The sequence below is a fragment of the Mchenga conophoros genome, linkage group LG4 (genome assembly GCF_057382185.1).
Source record: "Mchenga conophoros isolate Kocher_MC1m ecotype Shallow Benthic linkage group LG4, M_conophoros_male_GT1.1, whole genome shotgun sequence".
Classification (NCBI taxonomy): Eukaryota; Metazoa; Chordata; class Actinopteri; order Cichliformes; family Cichlidae; genus Mchenga; species Mchenga conophoros.
In genome coordinates, this window is record NC_140529.1 from 1264044 (window position 1) to 1284896 (window position 20853).

Sequence of the window (20853 nt, forward strand, 5' to 3'; positions counted from 1 at the left end):
AATGAAAACGGAAGAGCGGCACTTTGCGGAGGCTTGTGCAGAGCAGTTCCAGACTGTTGCTCGCAGGTGGAGAATTGAGGAGAAGGTGACAACAGTAGGCACGGACAGTGCGCGCAATATGATCGCCGCGGCTCGCATCATGCCATTCAATCACATGCCGTGTATTCAATCACATGCTCAAGAAAATATTACTCTAACGGAAGAAAAAGGCAGTATGTGTCTCAGTAGTACTAAAAAGCTATTATATCAAAACGTAAAGGGAAAACAGTTTGATGAGCTGTATAGTGAACTGAAACTGAAACAAAACGAAGCCTATCATTAGGAATACTGACTTTTTACAACTTCAGTTCTTTTTTCACTCAGTAGGTGGCAGCAAACTACAAACAATGGTTGCATTTTACACTCATCCGTTTTCATTAGAGGCAGAACCCAGAAGCACATCCAGGTTTAGGTCTACTGCTTGGTGCTACACAGAAACAGGCTGAACAGACTGGAACTCACATGAATTTGGACGAATCGAAGTAAGAACGTCACTTCTGCTCAATTGAATTGATTATCATGACCCTCACTAATAGCCACCTTAATAAGTTAAGAGCAATGTGCCAAAGTAGTATAAATATTTTAACTTTTGGAAAATCCAGCAGGTTGATTAAGTGATTTCACATCATGTGTTCAAACGGCTTGTCAGTTTTTAATATATCCCATGTGCGCATACTTAAGCTTTAAAAAAATACAGTCCAATGACCTGATAGATGTTTGCTGAACATTGTGGTTTACATCAGCACTTAAATTAAATCATAAAGAACCTGTTTTGTGTGGGCTGTTCGATACCATGAAGCAAGACCTCTGAACATCTCACTTTTTACACACAAACACACGCACGCAAGCAAACAGTGTTTTATGTTCTGTCGTCTAAAATATTATAAATTTGCCCAAAATAGAAGTGTTTAAAACTTCTATACAGATCCTGTGCAGCTGCAAAGCAAAAATAAAAAACTCCCTCCAGGCAGAAGCGGCCATTTTCGTATGTGGGGAAAACCCCCACAAAAACAGAGGGGACAGGCTGGCACCAGAACACCATGGATGTGCCCCGAGATGAGTGTGAAAATGTGATTATCAACAAGCCCACCTGGGCTTCAGGTAGGCCGCACGCTTGTCCAGAGTTCACTTTGTCTTCAAGCGTTTTAATTTAAAACATCAACTGAGGCCTACCCCAAGCTAAAAGAAGCTAAACCTATACACCATGGACAGAGACAGTCTGATTGAGTTTTATTTTAGGCTGGGAATGAGCTACAAACGCATTTTGAAAAGCCTGGCAATGCAAGGAACCATCATTACGGAGAGACATTTAAACCGGATATTGAGAGCCAAGTCGCTTTACAGACGTAAGTACGACCTGGACGCCGGGATAGATTTTATTGTGAACCAACTGCAAGGGCCTGGGAAGGATCACGGTTATCGGTGGATGTTTACAAAGTGCAAACAACACGGCACTGCGATCAGGAAAGAAGACGTCAGGATCCTCATCTCTTTACTGGACCCATTAGGTTCCCAGGTTCGCCAGACCACACGTCTCAGAAGGAGGCAATATTTTGCTCAGGGGCCTAACTTTGTGTGGCACATAGACTCTTATGACAAACTAAAGCCATATGGGATATGTATTAATGGATGCATCGACGGTTTCTCACGCAACATCATTTGGCTGCGGGCCGCACACACTAACAGTGACCCAAAGGTTATCGGAGGTTACTTTGTGGAAGCAGTGGAGAGTCGTGGGGGTTTCCCCAGGCTCGTACGAACTGACATGGGCACTGAGAACGTGTTGGTCAGAGACCTCCAGCGTTATTTACAGAGAAATGACGGGGATGATAGAGCAGGAGACAGAAGCTATGTCACAGGAGCAAGTACGGCAAACCAGAGAATTGAGAGCTGGTGGGCAGTGATGAGAAAAGAAGGAGTCGAGTCATGGATCAAGCTTCTAGGAGAACTGAAGGACGAAGGATTCTTCTTTGGGGATTTCATTGACAAAGCTCTGTCACAGTTCTGCTTCATGTCAATCATTCAGGTAAATGACCCATATTATGATAACCAGTGGTGGTAATTAATTACATTAAATTACGCTGTTTTAGCAGTAAGGGTAACAAAATAATCGTTTACATACCGTAGTTAAAACGACATTACCTTTACCGAACGGTAAATGCAATGTATTCCTAACGTTGTTGAAGTAGGTCAACTGCACTCTGTATGTGCGTAATGGAGGCTGAAGCATCGACCCAGCCAAAGTTTTTAAATCAGGGAACACTTTGCCAATTGAACTGATCAGAAGTCAGCACGACTTAAATGTTGTTTTTTTCTGATCGGAGGACATTATCCTTGTCTGCGCTCATTCTGCATCAGCAGTTATGCTGCAGCTACCGATCTGTCACTGCCAGTCTGTCAAAAGCAGTCAGAGGCTTCACGCATCAGTAACTCTTCAGCGCTCTATCATTGGTACATTCAGGACTCAGATGATATTGGATCCCCTCATGGGATTGAAAAATATTGATTTTGTCACCTGTATTATGCGCATAAAGTTGAAAAGCTTTGCGCATCCGGACCAAGATTAGTATTAGTATTAGTATAAAGCCCAGATCCCACAACTCAGTGGTTTGCCTGGTGTGGTTCTTTCTTTTCTTTTTTTGCAATCACTCCCTCTTCCTTTGGTTTTCATTAAACTGCATCCAAACATTGCTGCTTTTCAATTCATTTAAGGATGCACCACACTTATTGTCGACCATTTTAAAAATGCCTTGTATTACAGCTCTGACCTAATTCTTGTTTCTTCATCAGGAGGTATTGAATGACATCCGGAGTGTTTGGAATGCTCACCGTATAAGGCCCTCAAAGAATAACAACGTGCCCTGTGGGATACCTGATGTCATGTACATGGCCCCTCACCTTTGGGGTGCAGAAGACTGTCTCGTTCCACTGACAGAAGATTTGACCTTGTGTAAAAATAGCTGCACTTTTGTTAGTTCAGTCCCATGTGATGTGCAAGTGTTTGATTTGTGCACAATAATAATGGAGGAATCAAGCTTGGAATTCCCATCTACCATGTCCCAGGCCCTTGATTTATATTTTCATCTCAGGGATACAGTTCGTTCACAGTTATTTGAGGCTACTTAAATGGACACAAACATACAAATGTAGTACATTTTGTACTTCAGTACGTATTCCTACAGCTTAATGTACTTATTATTAAGTAATTATTTTTCTCCAGTGTGTACTTATCTTGTCTTTGTATCAAAATTATCAGAAAAGACTGTATAACATAATTTTCATTTTATCCATGTCAGTAAATTAACTCATCATGAAGTGTTGCTTGCTCTTGGTAGTGTTAAAATCTCCCAATTCTTTGAATCTTTGGGCTGAAGGAAGGACAATACTCGGTGTATAAATGCTCAATCAACAATCTTTTATTTCCATACAATCCAACACTTTATGAGCATAAGCCATCATGATGGGGAGACATGCATGAAGAGGGTCACAGCAAATCTCAAAATGGTGACGGGCTACTCCGCTTCTTATAGCCTCTAGTGGCCCCCACCTAGTCGTAAAAGCCTAAACATTCACATTCTTTCTCTGTTACGGCGCCTAAGTTATGACCTCGGCTCCCTGTCTTTCTGCTCTCTGTAAAGGTGGGGGTATGGAATGTGGTCTGTCTCTTCTATTATCGGCACAAGGTCCTCTGCACACAACATTCTCTTCATGATTCAGCAGTATGAAATGTCAAGAAACAGTGTAACACATTCACAGCAGATCAAGGGTACAGGGTAATCCACACCTGTCTAACAAATCCAAAAATGGTCACATTCTTTTAACCTAAAAATATAAGGGAAACTAAGCTACATACTTTGCACACAATCTAGACTAAGGGATACATATATGTTCTACAGCTGTTAACATAATTCAACTACTTTAACTACAGATATAAGATAACATATGATAACAGAATAATCTCACAGTAGCTACAAAGCGTGGAGTATTAAACTAAAATATGATACAGGTTAGAAAAAAATAAATCCTTTTGGGATTGAGTTAAACTTATCAAACTGTTAAAGCATCAAAAGTTGTTCATAATAGTTTTTGGTAGCAAAAATGTGTTCATTTCTAACAAAAACAAGAGCACCTTGGATAACAACCACATAGACTGGCAATATAGCTAATGTTGTGATCAATTAGACAAGAAGACCAAGTAGGCTAAAGTGTAGAATCATAGTTGTGTCACCAATGCTCCAAATGTTTCTTGAGCCTATATTTTTGTTATTGTGGAATAGATTAAAGCAATCCCATGTTTGATAAAGAACGGCTTCTTTTCTTAAAAATCACAGCACGTGTATGACATTATAGAATGAGTAATTAAATAACTTTCAGCGGTGTCATTAGACATGTTCATGTTTAAAGATGTATAGAATGTAACAGAGAGGACAATGTTTTGTACAAATGAGAATGGTTTACTGGTGTCTTTCAAAATACACCATACTCAAAAACAGGTTGTATTTTGCATATAATAACAGGCTAAAATAACAGTTACATTGTGAAGAGGTTATACAAACCTCTTCACAATGTAACCAATCTCTGTAATTGACAACTTTTCTTCTAAACCCATTAGGAACATAAAGGTTCACATTCTTGTTTCTATTAAGATTTCTGCAAACATCTGAAATACTTTAATATAGAACATGCTTAATCAGTTGGAATATGGTATTTGTAATGGTGTTGTACTTATGTTTGTATATACAGTAGACAGCACTCAGCAATCTTCCAGTTTGTAGAACTGTTACTGTATGCTATATTGGAAATATTTGTTACTCTTCCTGTAGTAAAAAAGTATTAGAATGTTAAAATTAGTCATTTATTTTGGCACTAGCCAAAAACACAGTAACAATGTGTGCAGCAGGAACAGATGCACTTCTATGTTTAGTGTACGGATTCCTGCCAGGTGAAGCACTGAAAATTAAAATCATTTAAATATGTATATGTATTTTCAACTGGTGTTGTTTTGTGGTCTCATTCCCCAAGCAATTTGTTGCCTTATTTTGTCCCCAATATCTAACTGCTGCTTCTGCAAAGTCAGAGTGCTAAGTGCTGTCTACTACAGGCAACTCCACTTCAAATAACCTGAACATTCCCTTTAGCTTACTATTTTAATTAGCGGGAGAAACTAAGAAAGCACTTACTGACCAGATGAAAAAAAAGGCTGCACATGAAAAAGGCACAACGGGCTACACCGTTAAGAGAACTTAACGGCCCAGTCTATTGAACATTCACATTCATTCCTTCATGTTACTGTTAACTACACCCGTGTTTCTATGAACTGTTAGGGTGGAAAACCTAAAACGTGTAGGGCAGAGTGCCTTGAGGACCATGGTTGGGTAACACTGACCTACACCACATCCATCACCCACATAGAGCTTGCGAGAATGCTGTTAAATTCACTGCGAAAGTCTGGTTAGCTGTGATAACCAAGGGGCAGCTTTAGCACACATCCACATGTGTGGGATTGTGGTCTGCGGAGGAAATCTGTAGTTTCTATGAACTCAATTAGTATGGCTTTATCGAACAGATTGGATCCTGTACAGAACCGCAGGAAAAGCTGAAGATATCAATTTCTCCAATGTACCTTTTCAGGTAACGAGAAACTGTTGACTGGGCAGCTGTCATCTCCTCTGGAAAGATTAGAAGCTCCTTCACTGTTTTTACAGTTGGTTTTTTTTCTGCAATGAAATGATGCAGTCCTTCTGGTGGGAGTAAACCAGCTACAGAACCCACAACGGGACGCCAGCACTTGATTACAAACATTGGGGCCTGAATAAGTACTTTGTGTCCTATCTGTGATATTGACCTCAGATGAAATAATGTTTGAGTCCTCAAAGGCACTGATCAAATCAGTAAGACAATGACCTCTTCTAACAGTTAGTATTACGGGACAAGATCGTGGTTCAGGGGGTGCTTGGTCAGGAATATTGGCCTCTCCTGTCAGCCCCGGTGAGAGAGACAATGTGTGATGAGGTGGATCAGACTCTTTTTCTGTAAACAGTGTTTCAGGGTTTAGTTCAACCACACTAATATCCACCCTGTTATCCCCACTAATAATAACAACTGCATCAGAATCTTCACTTTCACCTACATTTGGCAGACCATCCCATGGTAATGTGTCATTCAGTTCCAAATATCCACTTATGGAAGCTCCATCATTAATTACAAAGTTTGATGGTTCTGAATTCACGTTTTCCACCAACAGATCATCAGCGGCCTGATTAGGTTCATTGTCAGTGAGATCTACCACAGAGGGCTGGGTTATTGCATGATCGGCCTCTACGTCTTGAGGCTGCTGTTGTGTTTTCTTTCTGGTACACAGATAAAGTCGCAGAATTTTGACCTTACTTTGCTTATACAACTCATCAACTGTACTGGAAGCATCCACATGCATCTGTGAGCTCTCAATATGAGTTGAATAGTGAGAAAGACTTTTGGTTTTTTTTGAGGTGCCATTGGGGAAAAACTGATTTTCAGCCATAAGTTTGATATTTGACACTGTTTCATTTTTATCTACAGATAAATGCCTTGTTGGGGCGACCATGGTTCAGGGGGTTGGGAAGCGTATCTGGGATACCAGAAGGTCGCCGGTTCGATCCCTGGGCTCTCTGTCCTGGTCGTTGTGTCCTTGGGCAAGACACTTTACCCTACTGCCTACTGGTGTTGGCCAGAGGGGCCGATGGCGCGATATGGCAGCCTCGCTTCTGTCAGTCTGCCCCAGGGCAGCTGTGGCTACAACTGTAGCTGCCTCCACCAGTGTGTGTGAATGTGAGAGTGAATGAATAGTGGCATTGTAAAGCACTTTGGGTGCCTTGAAAAGCGCTATATAAATCCAATCCATTATTGTTCCACCACCACTTACACACGTCACCTGTTTGAACCCACCCTTCTCCTCATCAAAATCCATCCAGCCAACCTCAATTCGTCTCACTGTTCGTTTTGCATTTGTATTTTCTGCCCACTGAGACAATTTCTTTTTAGGAGGCATTCCCTCAGCTCCTGTCAGTCTTTGTCGTAGCCTTGAGAGTATAGATTCTTTCCTGGATGGTGACGTGTTGCTTGTCTGCAGAAGGCCACAGTGGAGACTCTATCGCCAACTTTGGGGATGTACTTTGCCAGGTCACTGTCTGTCATTAAGGGAATGAGAGTTTCATCAATCTGAAAAATATAAATAACAAATTAATAAAAGTGTCAATATTAAAAAAACAATGAATACATACAACTGCATATTTTAGAGTTGTTTTTTGCTATCTACTTTTGATAACAGATACTTTTGGTAATGTGGTACACATTTGTCCAACATAAGATGAACAAAAATTACTTTTTAAATTACTCTTTAAACATATCATGTCATTAATTAATGTCATTGATTAAACCAAAATATGAAATTCAATAATTTATTTTAGAATGTGCATAGTAAATTGTGGATTGCGGCTCTCCGTTCAAAAACAAACACACAGACACACGCACACAGCAACAGCTGCAGTGGCTTACATTCTCATCTTCAAGTTTCTTGATCACATCTTCTTCAACTTTACGCTCTGTTAAAAATTCTCGCAGCCGAGTATCCATAGCTGACCTCCAAACCACATGAAAATGAAATTAGTATTTTTACACTCGGTTATAAATTTTATGTAGCAGATTTTTACATGATAGCCTACCTATAAAATCACTTTATATATGGCAAATCAGAATTTGATAATGATTGTTTTATTACTTAGATATTATCTATGGTAATGAGGAATGGAGCGATTGTCTACTTGGAGTTTAAGTAGTTCAGTATTAGCAATGGCAACCTGCATCAATACAAAATCATTCTGATCACTGTATGCTTTATTAGTTCCCTTGGCAACGTGATACCTGCAGTGAGCTACTGTAACTGCAAGGCTTCATCCGGTGATGCATTGAAAGCTACGGCTCATTTAGCATGCATTACCTTGACAAGTGTGACTCACATGATGCTACTTTCAAAGGAGATGTTCAGCGAAAAAAAGAGGCAATTTTAAGATGCTTTCCGTCTAAAACTGTTATTATTGTCCAGACCAGATTAGTTGCACCAGCTAGTATGGTGATGTGGCCAGGGTAAAAGAGAGACAACTTCGTGACACAGAGAACTAAGGTTTTATGTTGAACATACCTCGTTTATTAGTAGCCTTCAGCCTTGCTCTACTTTGAAACGTCCTACAGTTAAAAATGAGTTTACGGCTACGTATTAGCACAACAAAACAACGTGTAGTAGCAACATGAGGATACAACATTTGAAACGTCAGCAGATACAATTTAGAACATAGTAACAATATAGGTCTGAATAAATAACTGCCGAATTGCGGGATAACAATATGAAATAAATATAAAATATAATACACTCACCTTAAGGACATCACCAACAGCAAGGACTCCGTACTATGGCTGACGCAGGCTCTAGTGAATGTGCCCTGGGATGATATATATATATCATCAAGTGTTTCGTGGGCACGTTATACCTATTTCGTGGCCTTGAAATGGTATTTCGTGGCCACAATTTATTTATTTTTTGTACCATGTCATCAGAGGGGCTCCGTACAGATCAGCTGCCTTTACACAGAGAAATGTGAATGCTCTAGAGTTATGGGCAGGGATAGCTCAGTAGGTACAGTGGTGGCCCTATGATTGGAAGGTTGGGGGTTCGAATCCACTGAACGGCTCCCCCGAGGTACCCCTGAGCAAGGTGCTGTCTCTACGCACTGCTCTTTGGGTGCCCAGTGTCTTCCCACTCCTTCTCTGAGTGAATGGGTTAAATGCAGAGAGGGATTTTCCCTCGGGGATCAATACAGTATTCATTATTATTATCTTATTAGTATTGGGCTAGGATAAATCAAGCTAGAAGCAGTCCATGAGCTAAAATGAGTGTGACGCTCCTGCAGTAACTGATCACCTACACACAGCTTGAACTGGATTGCCAAAAGGGTTGAAATTACATACAGAGTAAAGAGAGTGGTTCTTATATACAGAACATGCCTCATTCACCCATTCATAAAAGCAACTTTTCTGTGTTTTTTATCACACTCTGATGAATGCATCAGAAAGCAATTCAGGGTTCAGTATCTTGCCCAAGGGATGCAGCCAAGGACTGAACCACCAACCTTCTGATTAGTGACCTGCTCTACCTCCTGATTAACAGTGCACTGTGTGAATTGCCTGTCTGTGTGAATCTCAGGTGCTACTTGTTGTTTTCAGGTGAACACAAAACTTCACAAGACAAGAAGCTGTGGAGTAAACCAAGTGGAGGGGGGTGGCCCAAGGACATCGACCCTGCTGACAAGAAACAAACCAGCCTTTTCAGGAATAAGGTCGAAAAGGACGAGAGCTACATCAACAGTGTTCTGCAGCTGTGCAGAGTAAGATTCAAATGAATCCACAGCAGTCCACCTAGTCTTACTATGATGCATGCTGTCTGGTTGGAGTTCTGGGTTGATGCATGTTGGCTGGATGGTTGCTGGCTTTATGGATAGTTGGGTTAATGCAGGTTTGTTGGTTGGATTGATATTGAATGGATACATGTTGTTTATGGATGTTGTGTAGCCCAGGGTTACAAACAGATAAAAGTTAGAAACCTTTTGTTAGAATTATTACACAAGTTGTTAGTGCATTTAAGTTAAAACATTCAAAGCTAAAAGAGCAACACTGGTTACGCTGGTGAGGCTGCTTGGCTCTACACTTGCTGTAGCTGTGCCTCTGACGTAAGAGGAACATTGTTGCTGTTGAAGCAGAGAAGCAGGTGAAAGCGTAATGTGTCTTTTGTTAGCTAGTAGATCTGGAGACTTGAAGCTCTTTCCTTATAAATACACAGTGTTTGCACTAACAGTTACAGCTGCTTAAATGTTAAAGCTGTTCACTTGGTAAACAAATGTCAAAGATTACAGTTCTATGTGATTAGCTAACTGGTGCTGTCTAAACTCACACTCCTTTGTGTTGGTGTTTTGGTTTGGAAGTTGAGTTGTTGTTGTGAGTTGAAAGCAAATGAACATGCATGCCTATTTGCACTGAGTTGTTTTAAAGTAGTGTTTTTGTTTACCACTGGTGTTATTAATTGGTATAATGAATAGAATATAGCGAGTTTGCTGCCTTAAAGGAGCAGTATGGATTAGATCTATGAAACGAATTAATTTAGTTTCACAATCGGTAAGGACCATATTACTATGTAACATAAAAAAATGAATTTGATAGTTGTACAACACATTAGAAAAAAGAACTTGCATTTAAATGTATTGTCCTTAGTTCCTTAAGCAGCAATTTATGGATTATTGGTAGCATGCGTGTGAAGTAATCGAGTGGTGTCGTTATAGCAATGTGGCCAAATATCGCATCAATCACAGCAATCACATCAATCTGTTCCCAAAGTCAAGGTGTGTGTCACGTGTCACGGGGTGGAAAGGGACAAGTTATCTAGGGTTTTTTACTATGCATGTTTTGCTGTGTTTTACCTTTTCAATATTTTAATATTGTACACTGGTTTATTTTTATGAGTTTTACTGCATGTTTTTTATGGTATTTATTTGGTGACTTGTCCTGGAAAGACTCCGCCCCTACCTGATTATAAACCTGATCACACCTGGGAGGTCACAGAGGCCAATAAGAGGGCCTGGCAGACCATGGAGAAAGAGGCTTGAGAGACGGGCAGGCGTGAGTGGTGTCAGGCGGCGGCGCCTGCAAGCCCGGAGGGCTGGTGGAGCTTGGCGTTCAGGAGAGGAGGATACAGTGCCAGCAACACGGAGCGAGCGGTCCGACTGCTGCAGCAACAGGAGGCCAGATTACGTGTCTGCAGGGAATTAGAGGCGGCGAGGCGGGCCGGTGCCGATTGGCGGTTACAAAGAAGCGGCGGGCAGAGTTAAGAGCTCTGCCCACCCGGGGTAAGTCTTTTGACTTGTCCCCTTTAATGAATTATAGCTGCCTAAAAGAATAGTGACTACCGCTGCCTTCCTTTCTTTAGCGCACCGGGGCGCAGAACGCGGAGAGGAAGGCGAGGACGCCGCCGGGTTTCCCTCCTGCACCGCTTCACTGGATTTTTAATTCTTAGTGACTCTTATACACTCAAAGTGAAATTTGGTGGTTTATTGCATTTACAAGACTCTAACATGTAATTTGAACACAATGAATTTATGTTTCTAAGGTGAACGTAATAAAATCATATAAGATCTACATGAAATTCACCAACTAGCACCTCTTAAATTCTTGTTGATATGACATGATAAAATCTAACAAGAGTGGTTAGCTGCCTTAAAGACTCGCGATATCACAAGATCACGTGAGATTCTAAACAAGAGGCAGGAAAGCACATGGTTTGCTCCACAGTCATCTTGGAAAGGTAAGAGTGAATCTATCTTCATCCATCTTGATGAAAATACTTTTTGCACAAAGGTATCATTAGTTTGTCGATTCTTTTCAGTTCTATTTATTCACATTTGTTCTTTTGTTGTTGTTGTTGTTGTTTTGTTTTTTTTAATCTGTTTATGCCATTCTAGCTAGCTAACACGGCAGCACGGTGGTTAGCACTGTTGCCTCACAGCAAGAAGGTCCTGAGTTCAATTCCAACATCAGGCCGGGGTCTTTCTGTGTGGAGTTTGCATGTTCTCCCCGTGTTTGCGTGGGTTCTCTCCGGGTACTCCGGCTTCCTCCCACCGTCCAAAGACATGCAGCTTGTGGGGATAGGTTAATTGGATAATCCAAATTGCCACTAGGTGTGAATGTGCGAGTGAATGTGAGTGTGAATGGTTGTCTGTCCCTGTGTGTTAGCTCTGCGACAGACTGGCGACCTGTCCAGGGTGTACCCCGCCTTTCGCCCTATGACAGCTGGGATAGGCTCCAGCGCCCCCCGCGACCCTGAAAAGGATAAGCGGAAGCGAATGGATGGATGGATGGATAGCTAGCTAACACATTAGTGCAAGAATATAGCACAATGTCATGCTAGCATGATAGCCTAATATGAAAGACTTAGCTACTCCAAATATAGATATTGTTTATAACTTAAACTCTGCACATAAGCTAGTTTGGCTCTACCACAGAGACTGTTGTGATAAATTTACATTTTACGTGTGGGTTGTTGAAATTTGTAAGTTGCAACTGATGGAGAGTGGTTTATTTAACAACTTGTGTTTTTAGTACACTGAGGAGGAAAGACAAAACATGAACAGATATGTTTTCCTGTTTTGTTTTTTGTTTTTTAAATTAAATATTTTTCTACTTAAACTTAGACTTGCAGTTCCCTCCTGTAAAGATAATAAATGTTTAATCTTATCAGGTGGTGAAAGGTCTGGAGAGCTGGCAGGCCCGTTCATCAAATTCATGGTGAGCTAATATTTTTCTTAAATTATCACATTCCCATGTTAAAAATTTAATATATTCATTTGTAAGTGACATAGTTTTGAGACCAAGAAAACATTGCATTCTGATTTTATGTACACATCATCTAAACTTTCTTGAATTGGGGGTATGGCATGATTAAATTAATACAAAGTAAAAAACAATATTAGAATGACAGAATTGTCTAAAATGCATGAATACTATTTGAAAAGATTAAGACTGTAAAACAATAGCCTCTGTATTTCTCACAAATTCCTGGTAATTCAGTTAAAAGTTCTTTAATCCCACTGCTAGGTCGTTGAGATGGATTTCCGTATATATTTGTGTCCCCCCCCCCCCCTGTGTACTGATGCTGTTGAAATCAGAAGAGAATACATCGCCAAAGGTCTTTGCGTGTACCTGAATGAAGATCCTGAGCTGGTGAAGGATTACCTGGTATGTTAACTTGCCTGTATCCTTAACTAAGGAGATGATCAAAGATAAGCTTGAACTACATGCAAAAAGTTTCAGGGGATGGGGTTTTCCTATAAATTACCGGTGGCTGTAAAAAAAATAGCTTTTAAAATGGGAAAAGTAAGAGCTTTAAGTTTCTCACTGGATACTACACGTAGGGCTACTCGATTATGGCAAAAATGATAATCACTATTATTTTCACTGAAATTGAGGTCTCGATTATTTGACGATATTTATTTAACCCTTTAAGACCTACTATAGAACAAAGTCCGCCAGAGCTTATATTATTTTTTTACATGTTATAGTGCCATTGGGAGCATTTCAAGTTGCTATACATCAATACAACTGTTATAGCCCATATTTTAATAATATGTATGCATTAAGTCCATAGTAACTACATTAAAATGGAGCACTGTAACAAAAAATAATTTCCCCCAGGGATCAATAAAGTATTCTGATTCTGATTAATTGCAAAAAGTGCAATAAACTACAAAAAAATTGAAAATCGTTTTTTACATATATTTCTACTTGGAGAAATTTAAGAGGTTTATCCCTCAAAACTTTAAATGCAAAAAATAGTTTACAACAACAGGAAATTTATTTTGAGTGCCTTCATAGTTTTATTTTGGAGATAAAGCAATTTTTATATACTGCAGGGAAAACAATCCTATGATTCAAATTTGCAAAGAAAACAGCATGTGCATCAAAATAAACTATTTCCAGCAGTGCAATATGAGTTCTAAGCATCCCAGAAACTATTCAGTAAAGTCTAACATGACTTATAAAAACACCAGTATAGGTGTTTAAGGCCTACAAGTAAAAAAACTACAGTTTCCGCGAAGATGACGTCACTTTGGGTTTCTGGCAGGAAATGGCGGACGTGCGATAGTTCGCGCTGACGTCTGTTTCAATGTGGGAAGTGTTGCGAACAGCTGATCAAATCGGCAAAGCGTGTTTCTGGAATATTATGTGTTTGTTCCTGCTAGTGCGTTTTGTGCAATTTTTGCAACCGTGACCTAGGACAAGCTGATAGCATAAGATGTAAGTACAACTCCTCTGGTTTCATATGCAAAAAATTATTGCGCTAGCTTACGCGGTTCCGGTTCTACAGGGATTTAAAAATAGTTACGCAAAACGGAGCATGCCCGCTCTGACTGTAAAGGTTAACAATAACAATGTATTGAATAATGACTTTAACAAATAATATAAAATAGTGTGCAAATACTGATAACAGTGCAAATGTTTGCAATATAAGAAATAAATGTAAACATCTGTTTAGTGAACTTTGCAGTGGTGCAGCTACAACACCGTAGCAAAGTTTACACACGATGTCTGACTCGGCGAACCCATAATGTTTCCACACCACTGAAGTTTTTTTTGTTTTTTTTTTTTTTACCCCTCTTTTCAACCAACGGCAGTCACTCTCCTCTCCAAATAACTTCTGCTTAGCTTTCCGAGCTTCCCTCGGGTCCTCTTAATTGTTGTGACGCGTGTTGGAAACAAGAGGTGCGCTCGATTTGCCACACGGAGCAGCGCGAGAGTAAAGCACGAGGGAGGGGCTAATAATCGGCTCAGTCACTTTTAATGATCGTTGAAAGCCCAGATCGTAATCGTGATTAAAATTCGATTAATTGAGCAGCCCTAACTACACGCAGCATTCTTGAGTGTTTTATACTATCATTATTATAATATCATTATAACAACCTCATTCATACAAGATTTTTATGTAACATTTACACTTCAATGGATGTATCAGGAGCAACTTGGGGTTCAGTGTGTTACCCATTGATAGTTTTAGTATCAGATTAGAGAAGCCAGGGATTAAAGCAGTAGACAACTTGCTCTACCTCCTGTGCCACAGTCACCCCTATCACAACTCAAGATTTTGAAAGACAGAACATTGTTGAGGTATTGAATGAACTTCTCTTGAGTGAGGAAAAATATCGGGCAGTCATTTTTGATTACATTTACATTATTATAAGGCTTGAATGAATAAAGCTTTTAGGTATTTTACATTAATGTAAAACAGATGTACTTTTAAAACTGTTTGCAATGGACATTAGTGAGAAATCATTATCTTTTTTTTAAATTTGTTTGTTTTATTGTCACAGGAAGTTGATAGAAAGCATGGCCACTGCCATAGCAGAGACAGTCTTTGGAATCTGTGTCATTCGGTCAGAGGGTGCGGAGCCAGCGATGACCCTCAGGATGTTATGATTGTTCTAGAGGGGGTGGAAGTGATGGGTGAGTTGGGCAATGTAGTTTTTGCAGTGACAATGTTGCTTGGTCTGGTCTATTCACTGAACCTGAAATTTGCTAGAAATTGGAGAAAACAAAAAGATGTGTATGACAAATTTGTATTTACCTTTTAGATGTAATAGTGAAATGTATGTTAACCAGACTCTAGACTTTGTTAAATGCTCCAAAAAATTACTCTTTAAATTAACTTCAAATAATCATGGAAAGAATTTCCATGTGATTAAAGTGTTTTCTATTAGCATTAAAGACTTGTGTTGGAATAACTTAATTTGTATGAGTTGGTTTAACTCAATTAACTTAAGCTGGGACCAAATTTAGTAAATTAGTTGGAGAAAACCTGAATTGAGTTGGAACAAAACTCTTTGTTGGATCAACACTATTAAAATATATTGGATCAAAATGCAGTAAATACATTGATGAATCAATCTTTAATTAAGTTGGTCCGACTTGAGTGCATTAAGTTGGAGTAACAGAATTGCATAATGCTAAAATAAAGCAATTTAATCACGTGGAAATTCTTTCCATGATTTTTTTTTTTTTTTTTTTTTTTTTTTTTTTGTTCATTTAAAGAGTTGTTTTTTTTGTTTTAGTGTACCGTGGCGGACGCCACTGGACTTTTAATGTTGTGTTTTATTGATTTTTATTGTGTTGTCCCCTGGCCAGGGTTGTTTTAATTCATTTTATATTTTTAACTATAAATATCAATCTGTCAATCCTTTCCGTGGCCGGGTGAGGTTTCCCATGTTGAGTCAAATTAAGCCGCAGGCTCCACAGTTTTTAATTTGTGTGCTTTCCCTTGGCGACTCCACTGCTCTGTCCGTTTGGAGGAAGGTTTCCCTCCTTTAAAAACACTGTGGAAAAAATAAAATCACCTTTGCTCCGTTACACACGCAGGAGCGAACCGCAGCCTTGGGCTGTATATTTTGCCCCTTGGTTTAATTTCCAGTGGTCTTTGGCTATTGCATTAGCATATGCGAAGGGCCTGTCCCCCAGCTCCATCTGTCCTCCTCAGAAATGGCAGTAGTGGCCCTCTGATGCCCTCTACCCAGTCGGTGTAGAATTACCTGGCAGACATTGTAAAAACAGCCCCTTGCTGCTGCTGCTGCTGAAGGTTGAATGGCACTATTTGGGCCTCCCCCAACAGAAAAAGCAAGAACTGCGACTGTTCTCGCTCCCATCGGCTGCTCATGGTGCATGGCAGTCCGCAGCTCTCTCCTCCAGGCCCCAGCGTTCCAACTGAAATAGGGGAGGCATGATTGAACAATGGCTGCCAGCCATGCTGAACCCACAGCACCACCCCTAGATGTTGCCTTGCATGGAGGGAGAATAAATAACAGACTGTGACACTTGCACTTCGATTAGTTGATTAGTAGTGTATGATAGCAATAAATCAACAAAAGGATCAATGAGTGCATTTCTGGCTCTGGTCACACCCCTCATTCTATGATGTCATTCTAATGGTATCATGTTGTCCAGGTCATGGAGGATGCCATCAGACTGAACAATGCTGTGGACACTCATCCGGAGTATTTTAAGGATGAGGAGGAAGTGGAGGAAATTCAGGAGTCACCATAAAACGCGAGGTTTTTTCTGCCCTTTATCCCCGTCCCTCTTCTCCACTGTTTCTCCCCCCTCTTCCTTTCTCCCTTTTCTTTTCCTCATTCAAGTCAGTCCCGTATCTAGCGAGTGAAAATAAAAAATATAAAAAATAAAAAATAAGATGCAGCAATTTTACGAGGAAAATACTAAAAAACGAAGACAAAGCCAATGCTGCAGACAGAAAGTTAGAAGAGGTCATTGAAATGTATGATTCCAAAATAAAGCTTAAGAGAACAGTAAAAAATAGTAGTGTGGCCGTCAATGCGGTTAAAGAACGCGAGGAACAACATCAATCCTCGCAGTGTGGATTGAGGGTCTTTTGACCTGTAATACAAAGTTACAGGACCAAACTGCTCTCTCATCTGTTAAATCTTCAAATGGGCAAAGCGAGTGAAAATAAACCATAAAAGATGAATCAAATAGACCATTACGGCAAGGCTGGGATGGTCAATTTGGTAAAGTAAATCCGTTGGGCATCTTTTCTCGCCTTCAGACAATAATTCTGATGGCCAAAGAACCAAACGGGACAGGCAAAAAAAAAGAATAAAATGCACTTGAGTTTGAAGTTGAGGAATAACTCAAAAGAAGCTATATGACAAGGGAGTGAATTATGGAAAAAAGAAAAAGTGATTGAAGTAGTTTTAAAAGAGTGACTTAGGAGTGCCCTCGTACTGAGTGATCAAAACCAGTGATCACTGTAGAAAGAAATAAAATAATTTAACAAGGTGGTAATGTTTGAACATGTATTTGTCTTGTCACAGCAACTTATTGAGAGATGACTGTGTGTGTGTGTGTGTGCGCCTCTCTTTCAGGAGAGGAAGCATAGCAGATTTGGATAGGAAATTTATAGTTTAGTGTTGATACGTTGTTGTAATGGGGTTATCTTATGCTGAATCTAAGTATGTTAAAGTGCATAAAGGGGGCGATTGTTGTGTGCAAATTGTGTGGTTTTAACAAGACTTTCGGTGTATTGAGGAGGTGAAATTACATGAGTTGACCTGGGAGTGTCAGGACTCTGGTGGCACAACTTTTTGTTTAAGATTTTTGAGGTTGTTGTGGAGATGGGTTGATTCTGTCAGTTAGGTTTGGGTTGTTTTTGTTTTTAATAGAGGGAGTTTTATTAAACATGGACGTCTAAGAAGGGGCCCATTATTTTTGTAACAGTGCACTTAAAGAAAACCTGTCAGGTGCTTTGAGCTAATAATCAGCTCTTTTTTTTCTCATTTTTGTTCTAAGCAGGCCTGCAACAGTGAATAACAGCGGTGACAAATTCTCGGGAGAGCAAATATAAGGTGGGCTTTCCAGATTACAACTGGCTGAGGAGAAGGCTACCAGTGGGGACCTGATCAGATTGAAAGTCCCTGTCTAAAAGGAGGTATGGGTTCCCCAAGCGAATTCGGTCAGATAATGGGACCCATTTTAAAAACAAAGATTTGGCGGAGGCAGAACAGAGGCTGGGGGTGCAACACACGTTTGGAACTGTGTATCATCCTCAGTCCCAAGGGAAAGTAGAAAGGATGAATCTAAATTTGAAGAACAAAATTTGTGCTCAGACGGGGCTAAATTGGGTCGCATCCCTGCCCATTGCATTAATGATCATAAGATGTTCTGTTAACCAATCCACAGGCTTCACGCCGTACGAGCTGTTGACAGGACGACAGTTTCCAGGTCCCTGGACGGCAGTCCCGGCTGAAGAGAGTATAAAAAGTAACAGAACGCATGCAGAATATTGGAAAGAATTAAAAGCTCTTGTGTCTAGTTTCACACAACAGGTTGCAGCAGGAGTGACCACGGTGGACAGGTCCGACGCCAAGGTGGTGTGGCTGAAGGTCATCAAGCGAAAGTGGAAAGACCCGAGGTGGACGGGGCCATTTGAAGTGAACGCTCGTACCACAACAGCGGTCCAGTTGAAGGGGAAAGGCCAGACCTGGTTCCATTGGTCTCAATGTGCAGTGGCAGACGAGAGCTTGGTGGAGACAAGCTCATCCCCAAATAGTCTACCTGGGAAGTCGAAGAAAGAAGAGAAGGATCCGGGGCGTCTCTTCACTCAAAGAGGAGGTGCCAAAGAGGCGTGAAGCGTGATAGGCTGGGGCTCCAGCCTAGAGTTAGAGGAGAGTAGGGGAACCAAAACCATGGGCTTGTGGGGAGATTGGAAAATAACTGGGGTGTTGGCGTGCGTGAGTGTTCTAATGTTTCTTTGTTTTTTGGCAGACAGGTGAATTGCCCAGACGCAGAGGTCTACCCGCTTCAGAGTCCAAATTGATTGCGTTGCCAAGGAAGGTTAAGCGTGAAGTCTCAGGTAAAAGGGATGAGTGCCTCAGCATATATGGTGGACTAGAATTAGACTATGTTAATGGGTCCACCACTTCATTCACGTTTGATTTGTGCAACGTTTTTATCTGTAAGGGAGCTGACAGTAGCTGGAGGGGATTTAATGTGTGGGTGTGTTGGGATTATGCTGTGAACACATATTGTGAAAGGGGAAGTCGTCCTTATGCCAATTGGTGTCGGAACTGGGATCAGGTAAAAGGTTACACTGGGGAAGATTGGGAGGCGTCAGAGCAGGGGCCAGAGAATGAGCTAAAACTTCAGAGAGATTATAGTCCGGCCCAGAATCCATTGACCTTGTCAATGGGGAACTGGTGGCGTCAAAATTCCTTATATTTAGTTCTGGGTGTGGAAACTGTAGGGATAGATCCAAAAAGGTTAATAAAAGTTAATTTTCTTAGTAAAGCTAAACCAATGAGGCCTGTAGTAAGGGACAATGGGACATCACTGATAAAAATTAACCAAAACTCAGATAGGAAGGTAGTTGCAGTTGACTACACTCGCCTGAAAAGATTTAATTGAACGTGCCACCGGATTCAGTGACAGCAATCTCTGGCTGGATTGGGTGGCTCAAAATGCTAGGGAACAGCATGTAGATGATTGTGTTGCCTGTGCTACAGCTAGACCTCGTTTGTTTACTGAGCCTGCGCCTCTGTATCCAGAGGATGAGTGGGGTTATAATTGCATGTTGAGATTAACTAGAGAAGCTGTGGCCACGGGTGACTGCATCACACTGTCAAGTTTATATCCACCAATTGACAAGCGTACGCAGACAGGTTCATTCATACCTAAACAAAATAATTACACCTGTTTTGAATTTTCTACGGACGCCGTGAAATACACTCTGGGAGAAATTGACCCTAGTTGGTGTGAGAGGACGCTCACGGGAAGGACCACAAATAATGTAAGTGACCCAAACACCATAATAGGTACATGGGCTAGAGGTGGGTTGTATTATTACTGTGGACATCACACCCTTTTGGTGCATGTTCCTTTGGGGAGTGTGGGGACATGTGCTATGGTGCGGTTAGGAGCACCATTGATGCTAATAGGGAGTAGGGTAAAAGCCATTCCACAACATGACACGCGTACATTGACAGTCAGATGTAGGAGACGCATGTTGAGGGAAAGAAGCACAACGGGTACACAGATTTATGACCCGAGAACTGACTCGCCTACCTGGATTGACTCGATTGGAGTTCCCAGGGGAGTTCCTGATGAATATAAATTAGTTAACCAAATAGCAGCAGGATTTGAAAGTGTGTTCCTATGGATAACTCCAAATAAAAATGTTGATCGCATTAATTATGTTCATTATAATTTGCTGAGGCTCTCAAACCTTACCAGGGACGCCATGGTGGGCTTTGCAGAACAACTGGGGGGGGAACATGCATGTTGTTTTTCATCTGCGGTGACGCATATTACTGGTCATCATATGTATGTTACACCCCAAGTATTGTTCGGGGAAGATCGCCGCTGTTTGAGTGATCGTGCTCTACTTCTCCCCCCCCCCCCCCCCCCCCCCCCCCCAATATATATTTCAATAAAATCCTTGTTTTGACGCACCTTATTGGGACTTTGTAGTCGTTTGTCTTTTCTTCAAAATACGAATCGGGACAATAATAGCGAGTCAATCCGGTCCAAAAGCATAAAGAACTATTTTACTATGACAAATAAAACAAATGAATGAGCTCATTTTGCTGAGAGTGGAGAATCTGATTACTTGCGCGGGAGGCTCCACTATTAGCAATACCTGGTGTGAATACATGGTGTGGATGTGTGTGTGACTGGATGAAG

General features: G+C 40.8%; 1 protein-coding gene and 1 long non-coding RNA gene across 4 annotated transcripts; both read left to right on the plus strand.

Annotated features, from left to right (window-relative positions):
- Nucleotides 1-1187: 1187 nt before the first annotated feature.
- Nucleotides 1188-4938, plus strand: LOC146575224 (uncharacterized). The gene is made up of 2 exons (XM_085272535.1): nt 1188-2065; nt 2830-4938. Exons 1-2 carry the CDS (start codon nt 1244-1246, stop codon nt 3163-3165), a joined length of 1158 nt encoding a protein of 385 aa, XP_085128661.1. The 5' UTR covers nt 1188-1243; the 3' UTR covers nt 3166-4938.
- Nucleotides 4939-8656: 3718 nt separating this feature from the next.
- On the plus strand, nt 8657-20561 carry LOC146575225 (uncharacterized). 3 transcript variants are annotated; one of them, XR_014892089.1, is made up of 6 exons: nt 8657-9455; nt 10635-10967; nt 11048-12402; nt 12786-12852; nt 14982-15114; nt 16606-20561. It is a non-coding gene; the product is annotated as an uncharacterized LOC146575225 (long non-coding RNA). The 3 variants fall into 3 exon arrangements; XR_014892087.1 differs by having other exon boundaries at nt 8664-9455; nt 12783-12852; XR_014892088.1 differs by lacking the exon at nt 10635-10967 and having other exon boundaries at nt 8976-9455; nt 12356-12402; nt 12783-12852; nt 16606-17015.
- Nucleotides 20562-20853: the final 292 nt, after the last annotated feature.

Bases quoted from the DNA above. Each gene is read 5' to 3' on its own strand.
- LOC146575224 (XM_085272535.1), top strand. From the start codon at position 1,244: ATGGACAGAGACAGTCTGATTGAGTTTTATTTTAGGCTGGGAATGAGC. The intron at 2,066-2,829 runs GTAAATGACCCA...TTTCTTCATCAG, and splicing joins GCTTCATGTCAATCATTCAG to GAGGTATTGAATGACATCCG.